Source organism: Alligator sinensis, unplaced genomic scaffold (assembly GCF_000455745.1).
Source record: "Alligator sinensis unplaced genomic scaffold, ASM45574v1 scaffold487_1, whole genome shotgun sequence".
NCBI lineage: Eukaryota > Metazoa > Chordata > Crocodylia > Alligatoridae > Alligator > Alligator sinensis.
Window position 1 is genome coordinate 1,004,858 of NW_005842301.1, and position 22,422 is coordinate 1,027,279.

General features: G+C 48.2%; 1 protein-coding gene across 2 annotated transcripts in view; it reads right to left on the reverse strand.

Moving 5' to 3' along the window:
• TWF2 (twinfilin actin binding protein 2) overlaps positions 1-22,422 on the reverse strand; it is a 106,763-nt gene that overhangs the window by 60,724 nt on the left and 23,617 nt on the right. Inside the window, exon 2 of one of the 2 annotated variants that reach the window (XM_006028267.3) lies at positions 5,086-5,163. In XM_006028267.3, coding sequence (XP_006028329.1) covers positions 5,086-5,163 — 78 coding nt within the window. Of the gene's footprint in view, positions 1-5,085; positions 5,324-22,422 lie in introns of those variants that run through there. The other variant, XM_025209662.1, reaches the window with a different exon arrangement.

Genomic DNA, 22,422 nt, shown 5'->3' on the forward strand with positions numbered 1-22,422 from the left:
GACCAGCAAGTAAATCTGTGAAGGGGAAGGGGTGTGGGGTGGGGGCCAGATAGAGGCCCCCACAGTGAGGGAGAGACTGGGGCAGAGGCAGGGACAGCAGCTGGGGTGAATGGGTCCCTGGGGTGGGTCATGGGACGGTTGGAGCGCAGGCAGCTCCATCCAGGGGCACAGGGGGGCTCCCGCCACTGTGCACATCCTGGGGGAGGCATGGAAAGCATTTGCCTCCTGGATTTGTGCAGGACAGCAGAGAGCTGCTGCTGTGGGCTGGAGCTCCGAGCCCCACTGCCTCTGCCTCAGGAACTGTGAGACGTTATGTGCTTGCAGTTGCCAGGTGGGTAGGGGATGCAGCGCAGCCTGGTGGTGGCAGGCACATCGCATCACACGCGACTCCCATGGCAGCAGGCTACAGAGCCCTAGCCTTCAGCGGCAGCCCACCTCCAGCCCACGCACAAATCTGGGGGGCACATACCTCCCATGACTCTCCCAGGATGCACGCAGCGGGAGAAGCCCCCCCACGCCCCTGGATGAGCAGCCCAGGCTCTGACTGTCCCATGACCCGCCCCAGGCCCCATTTACCCCTGCCCCTGCCCACTCCCTCCCTCACTGTGGGGGCCTCAATCTGCACCCTCCCTTCCCCTTAACAAACTTGCCTGCTGTGATGGGCTGTGCTCCGTGTCTGCGCACATCCCCTGCTGCAGCCACCCGGAGCCTGTGCCCAGGCTGCCCTGCAGCCCTGTGTTGCCACTGCTACCATGCATTTGTGGAGGCTAAGCCCTGTTAGCCCTGGCCTTCCACCACCTATGCCAATATAGGGAACTCATGCTATATACAACACCTATCTCAAAAGCAGCAGAGCAAGATTCCTCCAGACAGTTTAGGAAAAGAAAGAGAAGGCTTTACTTTCAGATAAAAGGAGCTCATAATCAAATTCCTCCCACCCAGTTTGGCATGGCATCCTCAAATTCTACAGCAGCATATCATGTAGAGGATTATATCCTAATCAGCCTGTGCTGTGATGTTTCCATGAATGGTGGCTAATATACCTCATGAAGAGTGCCAGCTGCAAATAAGCCATGACCAAATCAGGATACTTTGCAATTGATTATGTGCTCCAACTTAATGAATTATTCTTACCTGGCTACAAGGTTGGCAAATTTCTCTATTTTACAAATTGCGAAGCCATGATAAAAATTTAAGGCCTTGCTTTCACAAGTGTTGGGTGCCCACAGCTTCCACCAATCTCTTGGAAAAAAGTGTTTGGTCACACTTTCTGAAACTGGGGTCATTATATTATGCAGGCCGCTGTGCCTTTCTGCAGCAGCTCTTCCCAGCACAGCTCTGACATGCATCCTGAAAACTGAAGCATGCAAGGCACCGTGGCAGCAGCCTGGAAACAGATGCCACTGCTACCAGGTACAACTGTGTCATGCTGTTCAGTTTTCAGGAGGTTTGTTACAGCCAAACCTGGAAAACCTGTAGGAGCAGCAATGTGTGGCTTGAATCATGTAATGCAGGCAAGCAGACCTTTCTACTGCAGACACTTAGATTGGCTCCAATGTGCCGCCTGAAAAATGAAGGCACGCAGAGCAGTTTCACACTATGGCAGCAGTACTGAATGGTGCAGTAGTACCCCCATTGTCCTCCCATTCCCAGGCCTCATGTGTCCTGTTGTACACCCCGGTTCCCTCCTGACCCTTCAACATTCCCCACATGCTTCATGTGTAGCCCAGTACCTCATCCCTGCTGGCTGGACACCCCCGGATTCTGTCCTATAGGTCCCCAGGCCTGGAGCTCAGGGGAGAATCACTCTGGGGAACTAAAAGAAGACAGTGCCCCTGTAGTTCCAATTCTCCACCAGTGACCTGGAGCTGTTGGGGGGGGGGGGGTGGAGGGGCAGTGGGGTGAGGGGGAAGTCTAATGCTGCATTGGAAGCAAACACACTCGGCTGGGCCAGGCCAGACAGAGCTAGGGAAGCACTCCCTGCCAGTGGCCTAAAGGGAAGAATATAATTATAATTATGTAATCAACTAACACACACACACACACACACACACACGCGCACGCATTTCTATGCGCACGCACACACCTACACAGACACACACGTATGCAAACATACCTCTACATATGCACACTTCTACACACTTTACACACACACACACATATACAGGTACGCAGACACACGTGTATAGGCATGCGCACCTCTACACACGCACACACACCTACATGCACATCCACACAATATTTTTTTTTAAAGAAGATGCCATTGAATTCTGAAAGGTTTCGGAGGGATGCCTTGAGTCTAAAAAGGTTGAGAACCACTGGACTAATCCCTTTATTCAGGATGGAAAGGATGCAATTATAAGAGAGTGTTCCATTAAAATAGAAAATAAGAAGAGTATCTTGGTATAATATGATGATGGTTAATTGCACTTCTTGCCCTAGGCAGCAGCAGTCAGTCTTTCATTATGTACTCTGAGTCCATTTCTGTGCTGCCGTTCCAAGGGACATTGCCTAGAAAGCATAACATCGAAGCATGGCGTAGCAAGTCATGCTCCAGGAGTGGCCGTGATGCCTCCTGGTAGCCATACAAGCCTTGCCCTGCTCTGGCTCTAAAGTACTTTCCCATTCTTTATACCTGCCATGCCTTGATGTAACTGCTGAATGCTAGGAAGGGAGGCTGCCTAAGGGTCCTAGAGTGAGCCCTTAGTTCTCCTGACATCCAGCAGGCCCCATCTGAACCCCAGTAGTCTCAGTCCTAATTTGCACTCGGTGAGCCCTCTCTGCCAGCCCATGCCCCTCAAAGTACTTGTAGCCTTAAGGCAGAGGTCACCAACCAGTCGATCTCAATCAACTGGTCGATTGTAGAGCCTCTGGCAGTCTGTCAGAAGCTCCATGATCGGGAGCGGCAGGACTCATGAGGCTGGGCTGAGCCAAGCCCCTGCCGCCTGAGTTGGGCTGGGTGAGTGGGGTCAGAGCTCGGGCAGCTTGCCTGGGAGGTGGGGGGTGGGACAGTAGATCCTGGGGTGCCAAAAAGTGATCGTCACCATAAAAAAGTTAGAGACCACTGCCTTAAGGGCTATTCATGGCCTTCGACCTCACAGCTATGCCTATGCCTCACAGATGTTACTAATTAAATGATTTTAGTAGGCACTTGACCCCCAATCCAGGGGTATGAGCCTTCTCGGTCTCCATCCCTTCCTTTTTGTTGGTTCCCTCACCCTGGGCCCACTGCGCCTGTCCTGACTTCTGGGTTCCAGCCCTGATCTCATTCTTCTTGGGCTCTGAATGCTGCCCCTCTGGGCTTCAGGCTCTCATTCTTGCCTTTTTCAGGCTACAGTGCCTTGCACCCTGTCCCTGGCAGGCTCAAGCCTCACATGCCTACTCTGGCACTACTGGGACCTCCAAACCTCCTCTATCATCCCAAGCCCAGTCCACCAGTAAAAGTGGGGGAGCGTGATCACACGTGAAGATAGGCTGTAGATACAGGTAGACCTAGACAGGCTGGTAAATTGGGCAGATTGGAACCAGATGAAGTTCAGCACTGAGAAGTGTCAAGCGCTCCAGCTAGGGATGAACAATCCCCAACATAGTCACAGGCTTGGTGGCACCAGTATGAGTAGCACTACAACTGTTTATGGTAGCTGTATGCAGCATCCTCAGCAAAGGATCCAAAATCATGGCCAGATGAAGGGCTTCCTCACCAGTATGCCACCAAACTAGTAGATCAGGGCTGAAGCTGGGATAGATTCCATCCCATAATCTCCAACACTGACCAATGGAAATTCATTGAATGATGAAACGCAGATTTTTTTAATAGGTTATATTACTGTAGCTTCAAGAAAAAGTGATACCTATGTGCCAGGCACACACACGGCAAAAAAAAAAAACTTACTGAGATGGTTTTATAGCAAATTAAATGGCAAACCAATGCTTAATCCATCATTTTCAAAAGGCCAAAACAGACTACAAACTACACTTGCTTATCTCACTTTAAACTCAAAATGGAGGGAGTAGGTACTGAAAAGTGTCCTAATGCACAAGAAGAAGCATATGGCAGCCATATATAAAATTGTGACAAGAAGAGCTGTAGTCTGTGATTTGGTCCAAATCAATACCTGTGCTTAATAACACCACATGCACACTTAAAAATCTTAGACCAAATATTTAATTTGTGTAAATCTGCAGGGCTTTGCTGACGTCAGTGGAATTCTAGCAGTCTACTTCAGGCTGCTGAGCTTCTGACTGATGGAGTTTTTCATATTACCCTACTCTGCTTTTAGGTAAGAAAAAGAATGGGCATTACTTTGGTTGACACTTCAGGTGTTCCTCTTCCAAGGTTTTAAAAAATAGAACATCCATTAAATAGCCAAGCACCAGTTTGGGGACTACGCTCATGGATGAGGAACACATACACTTTTCATCCTCTTTTATTAAAAAGGCAATGTTAAATTGTCCATGCACCATCGCTGAAAAATGCTTTTGCAGCTCTGGAGGCTATTACCCATCTCTTTAATGTTTCTGTAGAGCCCATCACTATGGTGGTCAAGCAAGGGAATCATTACCATATTTGTTTAAAGCAGTTAACTAACTGCCATGGGTGAAAACAGTCTTCACCAACAAAGTCATTTGATCAAAAAATGGCACCAATACAACATGCAACAAGACTAGCAAACAGCAACAGCAAAGCAGAAGCAATCACCCCATCAGGATAAATTAGTTGTGAAACTTATTCCCACTGGCAAGCCATTACTTGCATAAGTAGTCTTGCTGAAGTTGACAGAACCACTCATGCTAATAACTGCTCACCAACAGAAGCAAGAAGTTCAAGATTGTATCTCATAGAGGTTTCACTGCTAAAAACAAGGAAGAATTCTGCTTCTTTAACATTGTAACTGGATTCATTTCATGCTCCATACCTGGTAGCACATTCTGTGTAGCTGTATTCCAGTAGCCCCTATCAAGCCTCTACTGGTGGCTCTAAAGAAGCCCTCATCAGTTATGGTACATGTAGCCCCAACCATGAAGGGGACAGAAGGTGACAAGGAAGAGAAACAAGCCCAAGAACAATAATCAAACAGAACTTACCATCTTCAATGACAATTTTGATCAGACGGACGGAGCCATTCCGGGCTTTGGCAAAAAAATCCTTTAACTCTGGGGTAGCTAAAAGAACCAGAAACATTGTGATCAGACTTAATAAACAAAGTGTTATTTTGCTTTTCTGAACAAAAACAAAAAAGGAAAGATAAAAATGTTTTTTTAAGTTGCAAACAACAGATTTCATTAGCTCCTCAATCTATGCAAAAGTCCTGAATCTCCCAGAGGTTACAGAGTTAAATACCAGCTGGGAGTACATGTGATCTAGAGAACTTGATACTTGTGGTGAACATAATCACCCAATTTTAGATGATAGTTTAGCTGGTGTGGGGAGGGAAGGCTCAAGTGACAGTTTATTGACTTTACAGAGTATCCTGGTTTGTGTGTAAGGCAAAGGAGGAGAGTGGCTGGAAGAAGTAACGATAGGTAGAGACAACTTTGTATTTTCAAACACTTGCCAAGGCTACAGTTTGCTTAGGATATTGAATGCTGTACAGAGGCAGATGACCTCCAGCAGCAGACTGGCTACAAGAGTAGCCAGAATCCTACAGGAATTAAAATTAGAGCTGCTTTGAATCTATACCCCCCCCCCACCTTGTCTCACTGTGACCTTCAAGAATGATCTACAGTGAACCCTGGGAAGGGACAATTGTGTTCAGCCTCATAAAGGGCTTGGATTCATTTGTTTGTGGGAGCACCAACTGTAGTACTGTACTCATTTCTAGACTTTTTGCCAAAACTTGAACCACTTTGGTTACAAGTAAATGACACTAGCCAGTTTAGGATGCAGTTCCCAAGATGTTTCCCCAGCCTCCCAGCAGGACCATAACATCATATCTCAGTCTTTTGAACAATGTGAAATGGCAGCTTATGTTTATGTAGCATCTGTCACTCAGAGGAGCCTATGGCTCTTTATAGGAATCGTTTATATTTTCTGTCTCTAACATGTGCAAACAGCAATCACTCCAGTCCAGTCCAGTCCCATGACTGCAGCATAGGGTGAAATAGCCACACTACCTTTACATGAACTAGGTAGGTAGCAACAGCTTCTAGCTACAGCATCATGGAGCTCAGAACAGGTTAATTTAACCTACTTGAGATGCATGCAAGGAGGTGAAGGTTGAGATTAATGACCCTGGTTTTACTAGAAAGTGAGCTGAGATAGTAATTGTTAGTAGTCAGAACTTTTACATCGAATAAGAACTGGAATGCTTCAAAATAATACCTTATTTAAAGGGGAACTATTTTGGAGTGCTTCATCGCTTTTAGGAATGTTTTGAAGAGCCTGTATGTTTGTACAGCTGGCTGTTTGAAACATTTTAATGGCTACTTCTGTCCACACCTTCAGAAGCACTTCTTAAACTGGATCCACATAAAACTAAAAAACTCCAGTTAAAAGCTAATTCAATAGCTCATACGTTTCCAGATTTCTTTGTTAGCACAGCATCTCAAAGATACAACTAGATGGAAAAGGAGAATATTTTGGAAAGGTATGGGAAAGTTGCACTTTTTTCAAAGCATTTGGTTTCCTGTGTCCTAGTCTTTCATCAAAGTGGCCAGACAAGCAGGTGACAAACTCGATATCCTCTGTATTTTATGGCTGATAAAATGGCTGATTATGATGCAGTTTCCCTTCAGGATTTTAGAAGCAAGAACAACCCTTGAATAAATCCCTTAAATTGCCTGGAGTCAGTAAGGATGGTTCTGGCTGGATAGACTTTCTTCTATTGTCAGGGTCATGCAAAGATTTTGGAGGCCAGCTTTCAGCCAAGCGTCCAACATATTTCCTATAATAACGGGAAGAACATTCTAGTTTACTTGTCCCAGGCTAGTTTATTGAGAAAATACAATACCATGGGGCGGGCAATTATTTCGGGAGGAGGGCCACTTACCCAGTTTTGGCAAACTACCGAGGGCCGCATGGGTAGCCCTGCACCTTGACAGGAGCCCCACCCACTAGGCACCATCTTGGGACCGGAAGTCCGGCACCCTAACCCCTAACCTTTGTCACCAGAAGCCCCTCCCTTTGCCCCCAGAAATACTCCTTTCAACAAGGGGTTTTGCAATTTCAGAACCACAAAACTAACAAATTATATTCTAAAAATCGAACATGTACAACATTAATTTGATTCCAAAAAGTACTTATGTGCCGATTATATGCATTTGTGTAGTGTACACAGAGATGGCTGCACAATAGCTTAAAATGAAGTCTTACTCTTGTAAACTGTGGGGCAGGGGCATGTGGGGAGGTTTAATGTGGGGGTTGATAGGTGGGGTAAGAGTGGGTATGGGGTGCATGGGGGAGGGTGGCTGGGGTGTGGATGCGGGAGGGGCTGTGAACATCTGCATGTATGGCAGTGCAAGGCAAGGTGTGGGTGCATCTCTATGGTGGGGGGTGCTTCTGAGACTCCCCACTATGAACACACACACCCCGTGTACTCCCCACTACGAACACCCCCCGTGTACTCCCCTCACTACACCCCATCCTGTGTTCTCCCCTCACTACATACACCTGCCCTGTGCTCCCCTCACTACACACCCACACCCCCAACCCGTGTGCTCCCCTCACTACACACCCACACCCGTGTGCTCCCCTCACTACACCCCCCCAGCCTGTGCTCCCCTCACTACACCCCCCCAGCCTGTGCTCCCCTCACTACACCCCCCCAGCCTGTGCTCCCCTCACTACACCCCCCCAGCCTGTGCTCCCCTCACTACACCCCCCCAGCCTGTGCTCCCCTCACTACACCCCCCCAGCCTGTGCTCCCCTCACTACACCCCCCCAGCCTGTGCTCCCCTCACTACACCCCCCCAGCCTGTGCTCCCCTCACTACACCCCCCCAGCCTGTGCTCCCCTCACTACACCCCCCCAGCCTGTGCTCCCCTCACTACACCCCCCCAGCCTGTGCTCCCCTCACTACACCCCCCCAGCCTGTGCTCCCCTCACTACACCCCCCATCCCGTGTGCTCCCCTCACAACACACCCATCCACCCCCGTGTGCTCCCCTCACCACACACACACACCATGTGCTCCCCTCACCACACACACACACACAAACCCCCGTGTGCTCACCTCACCATGTGTATCCCCCCTCTGTGTGCTTCCCTCACCACACACATACACAGCCCATGTGCTTCCCTCACCACATGTGTGTGTACGCACACACCCCCACCCTCTGTGTGCTTCCCTCACCATACGCACATGCCCCCACCCATCCATGTGCTTCCCTCACCTCGTGTACACACGCACCCCGCCCTCCATGTGCGCCCCTGACCACACGCGCACGCACCCCACCCTCCATGTGAGCCCCTCACGACACCACAGCATTATCTGCTCCAATAAATAAAAGTCCTGGCTTAAGCCCTCCATATCACCTCAAGTCAAGTGATACACTTCATTGTTTCTTGACTCAACAAGGCAGGAAAACAACCGCTCCATTTATAGAACTATTTATCCATGTAATTATTTTTGCAGAATTATCTATTATTCTTATAATGACCATTTGGAATTTCTGTAGAAAGATACTACATTTTTTTTTATCTGTACAGTAATATAGCTTTCATATACTTAGCAAGACTCGCACACAGAAATTTCGCAATACATTTTTTTTTCTGTGTTTTAAGTATCAAAAGTCTTTCTTTACTCTGTCTCAACATGGTGTTGTAGCCAGGTCTGGGTCAGCCTAGCTCTGCCAGACAAATCAGTCCTTCAACCCACTTCTTTAACCTGGTCCTAGCCACATAGTGACCGTCTGGGCTTAGCAGCACAGGCTCTAATGCCCGGGGTTCTTCAGCTCCACAGGGCTCAGTCAAAAACCTAAGTAGTCCAAAACAAAACACACCTTTAACCTAGTCCCAACAACACACTCTCTCTCTGGGCCCAGCAACCCAAACTTCAAAGCCCTGGGTTAATCTGCACCACGGGGCTCAGAAGAACACACAAAACAATCCAGAATGAATATCCACAGGCATGAGTTAGTTCTCACCTTTGTAATCTTTCTTCTTCCTTGGAGGAGTCCTCGTTCTCCACATGATCATCCCCTCTCCAGGTCCTCCTTCTCTCACTTACACTTCCTGTCCTTTTATTTCTGTCAGCCAGTCAACTTCCCCCCATTATTGCAGATTGCCTGCCAGCTGAGGCCCTTTAGACAGGTGGCTTGATGCCAGCTAACTGATCCAGACTACAGGCCTGCAACCTGTTATAGATGTGCAATATGCACATTACGAATAGCTGAGAATAGCAAAATCCTGACAAACAGTAGCCAACAGTCATGATTATCAATCCCATTGGAGTAACTCTATTTTATTAGGTTAAAGATTGATTACACGTTAGTTGACTATGTTTTGCGATAAGTGACATGATAGGGAAGACCCCCCATAATTAGGATACAATTAGAATAGGGGCAGACAAAATATGGCCCACAGGCTGGAGAATGGCCTGGTGTGATGGATATATGGCCTGCAGGGCCCCTAAAAGAATTTAGAAATTTAATATTTTATCTGCCCCTGGCTGCCTGTCAAAGATGACAAGGCACTAGGTGCAGTAGGACCCAGGGGGAGCAAGCGGCAGGACCCAGCAACTGCAGCAGCAAGGACCATCCAACCCCACCCCATGCCCAGCCAGAAGCCTCTGTCTAGCAGAAACTTCTGGCCTGGGATCCTGGGGCTGTTCTCCACCTCCCTCCATCAGAGAGGAAAACTCAGGTAAGAAAGGGGGGTGGGGCTGGGGAAGAGGCAGGGGAGGACTGCAAGCGATCACTCCAGTCCTCAGAGCCAGGCCAGGCCAGGCCAGCTCCTGCTGAGTCCTGTGGTCCGATGATGCATCCAGGAACCATGTGGTGCTGAAGCAGCTGATGGGTGGGTGGGGGCGGCGAGCAGGAAAGCAGGGAAATAGCAGCCACAGGTGTGTGTGTGTGTGTGTGGGGGGGGGGTGAGTGGCAGCAAGCGGGAGTTCTCACCCCGCATTCCTGTCGCCTTGCTGGCCTTATCCCTAGGACACCAGAATGGGACCCGGGCTTCCACCCAGCTGTCGTTGCGCTCACATGTGTTGCCACTAGCCCCCCTGCCTTCCACTCCCATTTCCTCGCTTTTCTGCCTGCCTGCTGCCACTCCAGCACCACATGGTTCCTGGCTGCATCATTGGAACCACAGGACTCAGCAGGAGCTGGCTTGGCCCCCATGATTCTCAGCTGGCTCCGTGCAGTGCCAGCCAAGCCGATATGGCTCCTGCTGTGTCCTGAGGTCTTAGCTATGCAGCTAGCATGTGGTGTCACAGTGGCAGCCAAGAGGGGGAACAGACACAGAAGTGGCAGCAGTGGCAGATGGGAGGGGGAAGTGGTGGCAAGAGGGAGCACGGGGCCCGCACCAGTTCCCCGGGGCAGAAGCCATAGGAGCACAGGCTTAGAGGAGTGCTGGCAGGGGCTCTGCCTGCTATGGGGGTGGGGGGGCCTGTGGGCAAATGCTCCCCTTCCACATATGCCACCACCTTCCCAAGCCGCCCTCCCCACCACACACTCTTAGCCCCCCCACAAAATCCATACTCACCCACACCCCACATATCCACATCCCACAACTCCATACCCACCGATACCCCCCACACCTATCCACCCCAACAAACCCCACGCATACATCCACAGCTCCCCACAAACCTATACCAACCCACCTATACCCCCATATAATATACAAGAGTAAGACTTCATTTTAAGCTATTATACAATCAACTCTATGTACACTACACAAACACATGTAAAAAAGGACATATTTTTTAAAATCAAATTAATTAATGTTATAGTAGATGTTTGATTTTTAGAATAGAATTTGATATTTTTCTGGTTCCAAGATGGCAAACCCCCTTGCTAAAAAGAGTACTTCTGGGGGGTCAAGGGAGGGACTTCTGGTGGCAAAGGTCAGGGGTTAGGGTGCAGGCCTTCTGGTTCCAAGATAGTGACCGGGGACAGGGCACCTGTCCAGGGGCGGGGCTACCCTTGCACCCCTCAACAGCTTGCACAAGCTTGGTAAGTGGCCCTCCAGCCGAAATAATTGACTGCCCCTGAACTAGAATGAGAGAGACAACAATATACCTGGTATGACTGGGAGTATGGGGTCCCCACAACAGATATTTTAGGCAAGCTAGGAGGCCAGTCTTGTCCCTGCCCTCACTCCCACTCCACATCCACTTTGGGGCCAGGCAGCTCCCCACCCCTTCTCACATATATTCAGGACCAGGCTGCTCCCTGCCTTCACCTCCCCTGCTTCTGGATTAGGCCTGCTGCACCCTGACCCCCTCCCTCCCTGCATCAGGATCAGGGCCAGGCTGCTTCCCACTCATTCCCTGTGCCTGGATCACAGCTGCACCACCACAGTTCTCCCTTCCCTCCTCCCTGCCCTCCCCTCCCCCATGTCCAGATCAGGACCAAGCCACTTTCTGTCCTCTTGATTGGCCAGAGAGGAGTCAGGCTGTGCTGACTCTGTGGATTGGATCAAGTCCACTTGCCAGATCCAGCCCACAAGTGGACCTGGCACCACCTATCTAGCTCAGGAGATGAAAAGATTAGGTGCCACTGGCTCAGAAGAGTCACTTACATTAACACTGTATAGTGGTGCACAGCAACATAGGAATGTTTTAGCTAGCTCAAGTACAAGTGTTTTGTATGGCGCCATACCTGGACAGTTTACCTTGCTGAGAAGCTCATTCAGAGAGACCACTTGAATCCATAGCCCATATAACACTACTTTGTGCCCTGTAAGCATGGCCATATTGTACTATTTGCCAAAAAAGCTATGACTTTGGATGAGAAAATGCAATGTGAGTCATTGAAATTTCCACTCCTTAATCACTTGAATGGTTTTGGGGAAAAAAAAAAAAACCTCTCACCTTGTCACTTTTCAGGTAACTCAAATAACAACTAATGCTAAGTAAGAAGAAGGCTGGGTTAGTCAAGAGGATTTACAATATGAGCTAAGAGCACCTGAGAGAGACTATTTCACTGTGCTTATCAAGTTGTTTTAATGCTAATAGGTTGTGCAAAATATTTGGTCAAACAGTAAAAGCTGTATCCCTCATCTCATGCCCCAAGACATTTGTGGAAACACCTGTAAGCCTGCTATAAAATTCAAAGTAGGGATGACATTCACCAAAGGTTCTGAATGAGCTTTGTGCAGAAAAAGTGACCATTGTTTGTCACTGGACACCATAACAGGTAATCAACAAATTCAGTTTCAAGTGGAAATCAGGATCTGGAGTCATAGGCATCTCCTCAGTTAAAGTCTGCTATGCATCTGAGTGGCTACATCACTGCTGTATATTGTTAAGTGACATCAAACATAGGGCCCTCCACTGGTCCAGCCACACAAGCACTTGCCCTCTGAAACTTCTGCCCCACCCTCTTCTACTTCCCCCCCTTACTGTCAGGCGCAGTACAGCTCCAGCGTGGACTGGATTCCCCCTGGACAGAGAACAGAGGGAAACTCAGTCCACTGCCCAGCCAGTCAGCAGTGCCAAAAATGCTGCATGGCCCTACAGGAGCTGCACTTCCACAAAAGAACAGACCCTGAGCAGCATCTGAGGGTAAGGGTGGAAGTGGAGAGGGAGGAAGGGGCAAGAGACTGTGGGGAGCTGAGCGCTGGGGGGGCAGAAAGGCTGCAAGGGAAGAAGTGAGAGGGAGGCAGAGGGTAAGGGGGCTTCCCCCCCCCCCAGCCACTGCTTTCCCTGCTGTGGCAGTGATGGGGGACAAATTTAAGACAACCTTTCAATAATTAAATTCTATACCTAGTAGAGGTGCACCAATATATCTGTTTGCTATCGGACTGGCACCAACAAGAGGAGAAATTACATTGTCGACTATCAACTGTTTATGGTGGTAGAGCTGATAATTACTGCCACATGCCCAGAACACCCAGGTGAGCACAGTCGAGTTCCCATGCCCTGCCACCAGCCTGAGCCCATGGCAGATTACGGGTCACAGGAAGCAGTGCACCAGGGAGGGTGCACTGGGAGTAGTCACAGGGTGCTGCACTCAGCAGCGAAGGGACAGTTACTGTTCCTGTTGCTGCTGCTGCTGCTGCCATGGCAACCCTGTGCGTAAAGCAGGGGACTGAGCACAGGGCTGCCACAGAAACCTTGGGCTGCATGTAGGCAGGATAAGGGACCACACGAGGGGCATTCTTCTCCACTGGGGACCAGGTGTCTTTGCAAATGCGGCTTCTCCCTGGCAGCCACGGGAGCTTGGCTCTACAGGGCCTGCTGGTGCTGAGTCAAGTGGCATACTCTGGGGCTCCAAACAGACCCAGCGTTACTGTCCATGCAAGGGTCTGCCCCTCCAGCAGCACAGGAGGGGTGGGTGTGTGCATGCAATAAATGCAAAACAAACAAACAAAAAAAGGTTTATGGCAGTAGTTTAAAATGCCTTGCACTATTACTAAATATCAGCTACCAGATTGGCATCGGCCAATATTGTTGGTTAATCATCAGTTATTGGTATTGGCCAACAAAATGTTTATTGGTGCACCCCTAATACCTAAAAAATTATAACAGAATTATAAATTGTCCTTAAATAGATTCTAATCATTGGGGGGGGTCATCTTAAATTTGAGTTAATACAGCAGTTAACAGCTCATTGCTGGGAAACTGGTATCTTCATTATGGAATCCTTTTGCAAAAATACCATACATATTTACCACGTAACAATACTACATCAACCTTTTCAAAGAATGGTTTCCTTTTATATAGGCTACCAAGTTCTTTCCTCCATCCACTTAGGTGCCTATTATACTGTCCATTAGATCAGTGGTTCTCAATCAGGGGTCTGCAGCCTTCTGGGGGTCTGCAAGCAAGTTACAGAAAGTCCACCTAGCCCAGTGCAGGAAGGAGCCATCTTGGACCCCTGGGGCTGAGGCAAGTCTGCTCACCCCACCCAGCCCCACAGCTTCCATCTTGCAGGCAGCACTGTGGGCGGGCAGGTGAGGCTCCACGCTGCTCAGGCAGGGTCATGAAAGCAGAGCTGGAGCGCCAGGCAGCTCTTGTGGCACAGGTGGGCTGTGGAGTTTTCAAAGCATGCTGGAGGGACCTCGAGAAGGAAAAGGTTGAGAACCCCTGCATTAGACAGCTGTGCTTGGAAAGTCTTTCCCCCCTCCCATTTCATTTCATTTCATTTCATCAGTCTACTTGATCCTCTACTAAAGTTATAATCTTGTGCTTATGAGTCATTTCCATGGCAACAGACCAGTTTTCCAGTGTAAATGCAACTAATATAGAAGTGATGAGGATTATGCAGTGAAACAGACAATGCTGATGGCAGCTGTAGTAGCAAAAATTAGCTAAATTCCTGGCTGAATGCCTGGCAACATGAAGACGATCCAACTAGGGGCCATATTCTTCTTTACTGGCTGCTCACAAACAGAGAAAGACTGGTGGGGGATGTAGAAGTAGATGGCAACATGAGCAGCAGTGACCGTGAGATGACTGAGTTCAGGTTCGTGACAAAAGAAAGAAAGGAGAGCAGCAGACAATGGACCCTGGACTTCAGAAAAGCAGACTTTGGCTACCCAGGGAACTGATGGGGAGGATCCCCTGGGAGGCCAGTCTGAGCAGGAAACGAGTCTAGGAGAACTGGCTGTATTTTAAAGAAATCTTACTGAGGGCACAGGAACAAGCCATCCCAACAAGCAGAAAGAATAGCAAATATGGCAGGTGACCAGACTGTCTTAACAGAGAAGTCTTCAGTAAATTTAAACACAAAAAGGAAGCTTACAAGAAGTTAAAGCTCAGACAGAAGACTGTGGGGGAGTATAAGAATATTGCTAGGGCATATAGGAATGAAATCAGGAAGGTCGAAGTGCAATTAGAGTTGCAGTTCACAAGGGATGTAAAGGATAACTAGAAGGGTTTCTATGTTAGCAACAAGAGAACGTACAGGGAAAGTGTGGGTCCATTACTGAATGAGGGAGGCAACCTAGTGACAGATGAGGAGGAAAAGGTTGAGGTACTCAATGCCATTTTTACTTCAGTCTTCACAGGCAAGATCAGTTCCCAGACTACTGCACCTGGCAGCACAGCTGCAGGAGAAGGTGAACAGCTGTCAGTGATGAAAAAACAGGTTAGGGACTCTTTAGAAAAGCTGGACATATACACAAGTCAATGGGGCTGGATGCAATGCATCCAAGGGTATTGAGGGAGTTGACTGATGTGACTGCAGAGCCGCTGGCCATTATCTTTGAAAATTGATGGCGATTGGAGGAGGTCCCAAATGACTGGAAAAGGGCAAATATAGTGCTCATTTTTTAGAAAGGGAAGGAGGATCTGCGGAACTATAAACCAGTCAGCCTTATCTCAGTCCCCAGAAAAATAATGGAGCAAGTCCTCAAGGAATCCATTTCTAAGTACTTGGAGGAGAAGAAGGTGATTAGGAACAGTCAGCATAGATTCACCAAGGGCAAGTCATGCCTGACCAACCTGATTGCCTTCTATAATGAGACGACTGGCTCTGTGGATGTGGGGAAAGCAGGGGATATGATATACCTTGACTTCAGCAAGGCTTTTGATACCATCTCTCTCAGCATTCTTACAAGCAAGCTAAGGAAGTATGCACTGGATGAATGGACTGCAAGGGGTGGATAGAAAGCTGGCTGGATTGCTGACTCAGCAGGTAGTGATCAATGGCTCAACATCTAGTTGGCAGTCAGTATCAAGTGGAGTGCCCCAGGGGTTGGGTTTTTTTTCCAGTATCTTTATCAATAATCTAAAGATGAGTTGGAGTTCATGCTCAGCACGTTCGTGTATGGCACCAAGCTAGGGGGAGTAGTAGATACACTGGAGTGTAGGGTTAGGATTCAGAGTGACCTAGACAAATTGGAGGATTGGGCTAAAAGAAATGTCATGAGGGTCAACAAGGACAGGTGCAAAGTCTGGCACTTAGGACAAAAGAATCCCATGCACCGCTACAGGCCTGAGACCAACTGACTAAGTAGCAGCTCTGCAGAAAAGGACCTGGGGGTTACAGTGGACAATAAGATGGATACGAGTCAAAAGTGGTGTCCTTGTTGCCAAGAAAGTTAACAACATATTGGGCTACATTAGTAGGAGCACTACCAGCAGCTTTGAGGGACATAATTATTCCCTTCTATTCTGCACTGGTAAGGCCATATCTATAGTACTGTGTTCAGTTTTGGGGCCCCCACTACAGAAAGGTTGTGGACAAGTTGGAGAGAGACCAGTGGAGGGCAACAAAAATGGTTATGGGGCTGGGGCACATGTCTTATCAGGAGAGGCTGGGGGAACTGGACTTATTTAGTCTGCAGACAAGAAGACTAAAGGGGAATTTGATAGCAGCTTTCATCTACCTGAAGGGTGGCTCCAAAGAGGATGGAGCTAGACCAGGGGTTTTCAACCTTTTTTAGTTGGTGTACCCCTGGCGGCCAGTGCAGAAGCAGGGAGTCCCACGGCCAGTTGATGAGCAGGGGAGGTCGGGGGGCTGGGCAGTGTCCCAGCAGCAGATCGAGGAGTCAGGGGAGGGGCAAAACCAGAAGCGCTGCTGGCAAATCCAGAAGTACTCCCCACTTCTCCACTAGGGGCTTCCCAAGTTGACAACCCCTGAGCTAGACAGTTCTCAGTGGTGGTAGATGACAGAACATAGAGAAATGGTCTCCTGTTGCAGCAAGGGAAGTATAGGTTGGACATCAGGAAAAACTCTCACTAGGAGGCCCTCCCATTTCATTTCATTTCATTTCATCAGTCTACTTGATCCTCTACTAAAGTTATAATCTTGTGCTTATGAGTCATTTCCATGGCAACAGACCAGTTTTCCAGTGTAAATGCAACTAATATAGAAGTGATGAGGATTATGCAGTGAAACAGACAATGCTGATGGCAGCTGTAGTAGCAAAAATTAGCTAAATTCCTGGCTGAATGCCTGGCAACATGAAGACGATCCAACTAGGGGCCATATTCTTCTTTACTGGCTGGTCACAAACAGAGAAAGACTGGTGGGGGATGTAGAAGTAGATGGCAACATGAGCAGCAGTGACCGTGAGATGACTGAGTTCAGCTGGCTGCTCACAAACAGAGAAAGACTGGTGGGGGATGTAGAAGTAGATGGCAACATGAGCAGCAGTGACCGTGAGATGACTGAGTTCAGGTTCGTGACAAAAGAAAGAAAGGAGAGCAGCAGACAATGGACCCTGGACTTCAGAAAAGCAGACTTTGGCTACCCAGGGAACTGATGGGGAGGATCCCCTGGGAGGCCAGTCTGAGCAGGAAACGAGTCTAGGAGAACTGGCTGTATTTTAAAGAAATCTTACTGAGGGCACAGGAACAAGCCATCCCAACAAGCAGAAAGAATAGCAAATATGGCAGGTGACCAGACTGTCTTAACAGAGAAGTCTTCAGTAAATTTAAACACAAAAAGGAAGCTTACAAGAAGTTAAAGCTCAGACAGAAGACTGTGGGGGAGTATAAGAATATTGCTAGGGCATATAGGAATGAAATCAGGAAGGTCGAAGTGCAATTAGAGTTGCAGTTCACAAGGGATGTAAAGGATAACTAGAAGGGTTTCTATGTTAGCAACAAGAGAACGTACAGGGAAAGTGTGGGTCCATTACTGAATGAGGGAGGCAACCTAGTGACAGATGAGGAGGAAAAGGTTGAGGTACTCAATGCCATTTTTACTTCAGTCTTCACAGGCAAGATCAGTTCCCAGACTACTGCACCTGGCAGCACAGCTGCAGGAGAAGGTGAACAGCTGTCAGTGATGAAAAAACAGGTTAGGGACTCTTTAGAAAAGCTGGACATATACACAAGTCAATGGGGCTGGATGCAATGCATCCAAGGGTATTGAGGGAGTTGACTGATGTGACTGCAGAGCCGCTGGCCATTATCTTTGAAAATTGATGGCGATTGGAGGAGGTCCCAAATGACTGGAAAAGGGCAAATATAGTGCTCATTTTTTAGAAAGGGAAGGAGGATCTGCGGAACTATAAACCAGTCAGCCTTATCTCAGTCCCCAGAAAAATAATGGAGCAAGTCCTCAAGGAATCCATTTCTAAGTACTTGGAGGAGAAGAAGGTGATTAGGAACAGTCAGCATAGATTCACCAAGGGCAAGTCATGCCTGACCAACCTGATTGCCTTCTATAATGAGACGACTGGCTCTGTGGATGTGGGGAAAGCAGGGGATATGATATACCTTGACTTCAGCAAGGCTTTTGATACCATCTCTCTCAGCATTCTTACAAGCAAGCTAAGGAAGTATGCACTGGATGAATGGACTGCAAGGGGTGGATAGAAAGCTGGCTGGATTGCTGACTCAGCAGGTAGTGATCAATGGCTCAACATCTAGTTGGCAGTCAGTATCAAGTGGAGTGCCCCAGGGGTTGGGTTTTTTTTCCAGTATCTTTATCAATAATCTAAAGATGAGTTGGAGTTCATGCTCAGCACGTTCGTGTATGGCACCAAGCTAGGGGGAGTAGTAGATACACTGGAGTGTAGGGTTAGGATTCAGAGTGACCTAGACAAATTGGAGGATTGGGCTAAAAGAAATGTCATGAGGGTCAACAAGGACAGGTGCAAAGTCTGGCACTTAGGACAAAAGAATCCCATGCACCGCTACAGGCCTGAGACCAACTGACTAAGTAGCAGCTCTGCAGAAAAGGACCTGGGGGTTACAGTGGACAATAAGATGGATACGAGTCAAAAGTGGTGTCCTTGTTGCCAAGAAAGTTAACAACATATTGGGCTACATTAGTAGGAGCACTACCAGCAGCTTTGAGGGACATAATTATTCCCTTCTATTCTGCACTGGTAAGGCCATATCTATAGTACTGTGTTCAGTTTTGGGGCCCCCACTACAGAAAGGTTGTGGACAAGTTGGAGAGAGACCAGTGGAGGGCAACAAAAATGGTTATGGGGCTGGGGCACATGTCTTATCAGGAGAGGCTGGGGGGACTGGGCTTATTTAGTCTGCCGACCACAAGACTAAAGGGGAATTTGATAGCAGCTTTCATCTACCTGAAGGGTGGCTCCAAAGAGGATGGAGCTAGACCAGGGGTTTTCAACCTTTTTTAGTTGGTGTACCCCTGGCGGCCAGTGCAGAAGCAGGGAGTCCCACGGCCAGTTGATGAGCAGGGGAGGTCGGGGGGCTGGGCAGTGTCCCAGCAGCAGATCGAGGAGTCAGGGGAGGGGCAAAACCAGAAGCGCTGCTGGCAAATCCAGAAGTACTCCCCACTTCTCCACTAGGGGCTTCCCAAGTTGACAACCCCTGAGCTAGACAGTTCTCAGTGGTGGTAGATGACAGAACATAGAGAAATGGTCTCCTGTTGCAGCAAGGGAAGTATAGGTTGGACATCAGGAAAAACTCTCACTAGGAGGGTGGTGAAGGATGGGAATGGGTTACCTGAGAGGTGGTGGAATCTCCATCCTTGGAGGTTTTTAAGGCCTGGCTCAACAAAGCCCTTGCTGGGATGATCTAGTTGGGGATGGTCCTGCTTTGAGAAGGGGGTTGGACTAGATGGCTTCCTGAGGTCCCTTCCAACCCTAGTTTTCTATGATTCTATTACCTCCCTTGCACACTACACCCTCCTACTGAAGGAAACAGGTCTGGGGGCTCTAAAAATGAACAACCAAACAGGAACACAGCCCCCTAACATCCTGGATACAAAAAAAACAAAACAAAACAAAGCCCACCAATGAAAGAATAACAAAGTTACTAATACGTAACCAAAGCATCCCAGTCACATGTACCAATATAGAAGTTGGTTGCTGAGAAGCTCCCAACCTGTGCACCTAATATTTGCCCTACAATCACTCCATCTTCTCACACACCTGCTTATTTTGGGGAGGTAACAGAACTTGCTTTTGTTGGGGCAAACTACACCATAAACCTACGCGATTCTTGATCAATAATACATGCTCCCTGAAATGGATGCCTTTCTGAGTGTGTAGAGTCACTGTGTCCTCCTGACAGGTAACTTGAGCCTTCAGCCATGAATCTTTCATTCTCTGGATATAATCTTCGTGATGAAATGACTCCAAGGAGCTGCTTTCATGTAACATTCACAAAACCGGAGTTTGTGAGCATATCACACTGCTTCTACACTGTTTGGAAGTAATCCAGCTCACCCTGGAGGGACAGGAGACAGAACAGCAAGGCACTGAAGGCAAATTAAGACCATCAGCCACACCTTCATACTGTGTCCTGGTAACAGTATAACACAAGCTGCTGCTTCCTTTTGCGACTCCATGCACTGGGGCAGCCCACGCCTTCTGACCCTAAACACCAGACAGGCATGTCACTAGAAGCCTAAAGCTTGCATATAATTGACATGCAAATCTGATAAAAATATAAATGTATATCAAGAAATGATCAGAAATTATGTTCACATTTAACTGAAAAAAAAAGCCCATTATCATTATAGGGCAAGGCAGGCCTGGGCCATGTTTGGCATTCACACTGAAAAGTGTGTTTCTTTACACATTTTTTTCCAATGTCAAATCAAACTCATCAGTATGTGGAGCATAGTAGCTATTACGTCTGACGGTAGGAAGCCATGGAAACATTCCAGAGCTACTGACTGTTCAAGCTATGCATGGAGCAGCAAACAGCATACACTCAAGGGTAAAATGATTTAACAAGAGATGCTTTAGAAACAGGTCACTCAGCCAAACTTGCCTAATTTTTATTACTCTTAAGCTTTTAAGATCTATTATTCTACTTTTCAGCATCCCCCTCACTCTTCTATATGGAAATTTAGGTGCCTCAAATCTCTTCATGCTACAGCAGCCCACATAAATGATAGCCAAGTCTTAGAACCACGGTTAGCTTCATGAGGTAGAAGCAATCATACTGAAAAGAAATACACCAGTTACTAGGTTCTCATTTGCATGGTACTCTTGTGTGTCCATGCATACATGCATGTAGCTAGGACTTCTGGGAGCATATTCTAAGATTTTTTGTGCAGAACAAGCTGATCCACTCTGGGATTTCTTCTCAACAGACTGTAGAAGAACTTGTCTGTCCTAGGCATGAAGAGGAATGGCTGGAAGACAGTGAAGAACTATTAAGACTTAAATGATTACCACTAGAAATTACCACTGCACCCTTATTGCAAAATAAGCCCAAGTGAAAACAGTACGGCGCAGTACTACTTTCAATGGGGCCCATTTTGCAGCGAGTCAACATACGACAACTATCTAATGCAGAATGAAAACAGCTCTTGACACCATAACAGTTAGCATGCGTGTCTGGTGGAGGTCGCTGTAGGGCTATCGTTCTCTGTGTGAATAACTCTGATGAATTTCAGCATAATCTAGTGATAAATCAACAATTCTGAAGTAAGAGTATTTTTCATTTTAAAGTTCCTTTTTTCAAAACTACATTTTTCACAAGGATGTATTTTTGAACATTGTTTTTCATTTTTTTCCCCCTATTAACTTGACAATAAAACATTGATGGTTTGCTCTCCAAAGTCATATTTCATTTTTGAGGATTTTGGTATTAACATCTTAAATACAAAAACAGAAAAAGTGTAGAGGTGCACCGTTACATTAATCCACATAGTATTGGCATCAATAAAAGGAAAATTGACATCATCGGAAATCGGCATTTTTTGGCTGATGTGGCCAATTATGTCTGTGATAAATGCCACGTGCTTGTGCCCAGCCACAGCATGCACGCAGCCAGCCTGGCAGCTTGGAGGGCAGTGTCCAGCTGGTAAGTCTGTTGGCAGGGGGAAAGGGACAGAGGAGAGGGAAGGAGCCTGGGGTGGGGGGCAGATCGAGGCCCCCGTAGTGAGGGAGGGAGTGGGCTGGGACAGATGCTTCCTAGTAGGGGCAGGGCATGGGACAGAGCCATGAGCGGCTCATCTGGGGGGCCACTCCCACTGCTGCGCACACCCCTGGGAGAAGCATGGGGGGTTGTGCCCCCGGGATTTGTGCACAGGGCAAAGACGGGCTGTTGCTGTGGGCTGGGACCAGCACCACCCTCTTCCTGGCAGGGGGGCCTGGGGCCGGGCTGTGCACGGCAGCAGCACTGGGTGGGGGGTTACAGGGTGGGTTACAGCCACCCTAGAATTTGTCATAGGTCCCCCCCATAGTCCCCACTCCCAGCGCTGCCACCACCCAACCCGAGCGCAGCCCCAGCCTAAACCCCCCGCCAGGAAGAGTGGCTCAGCCCAGGCCCCAGCCCGCAGTGGCAGCCCACATGCGCCCTGTGCACAGATCTGGAAACACCCCGCTTGCCTCCCCCAGGGGTGTACACAGAGGCAAGAGCCGTCCCCTGGATGAGCTACTTGCAGCTCTGTCCCATGCCTTGCCCCAGCTGGGAAGCACCTGCTCCAG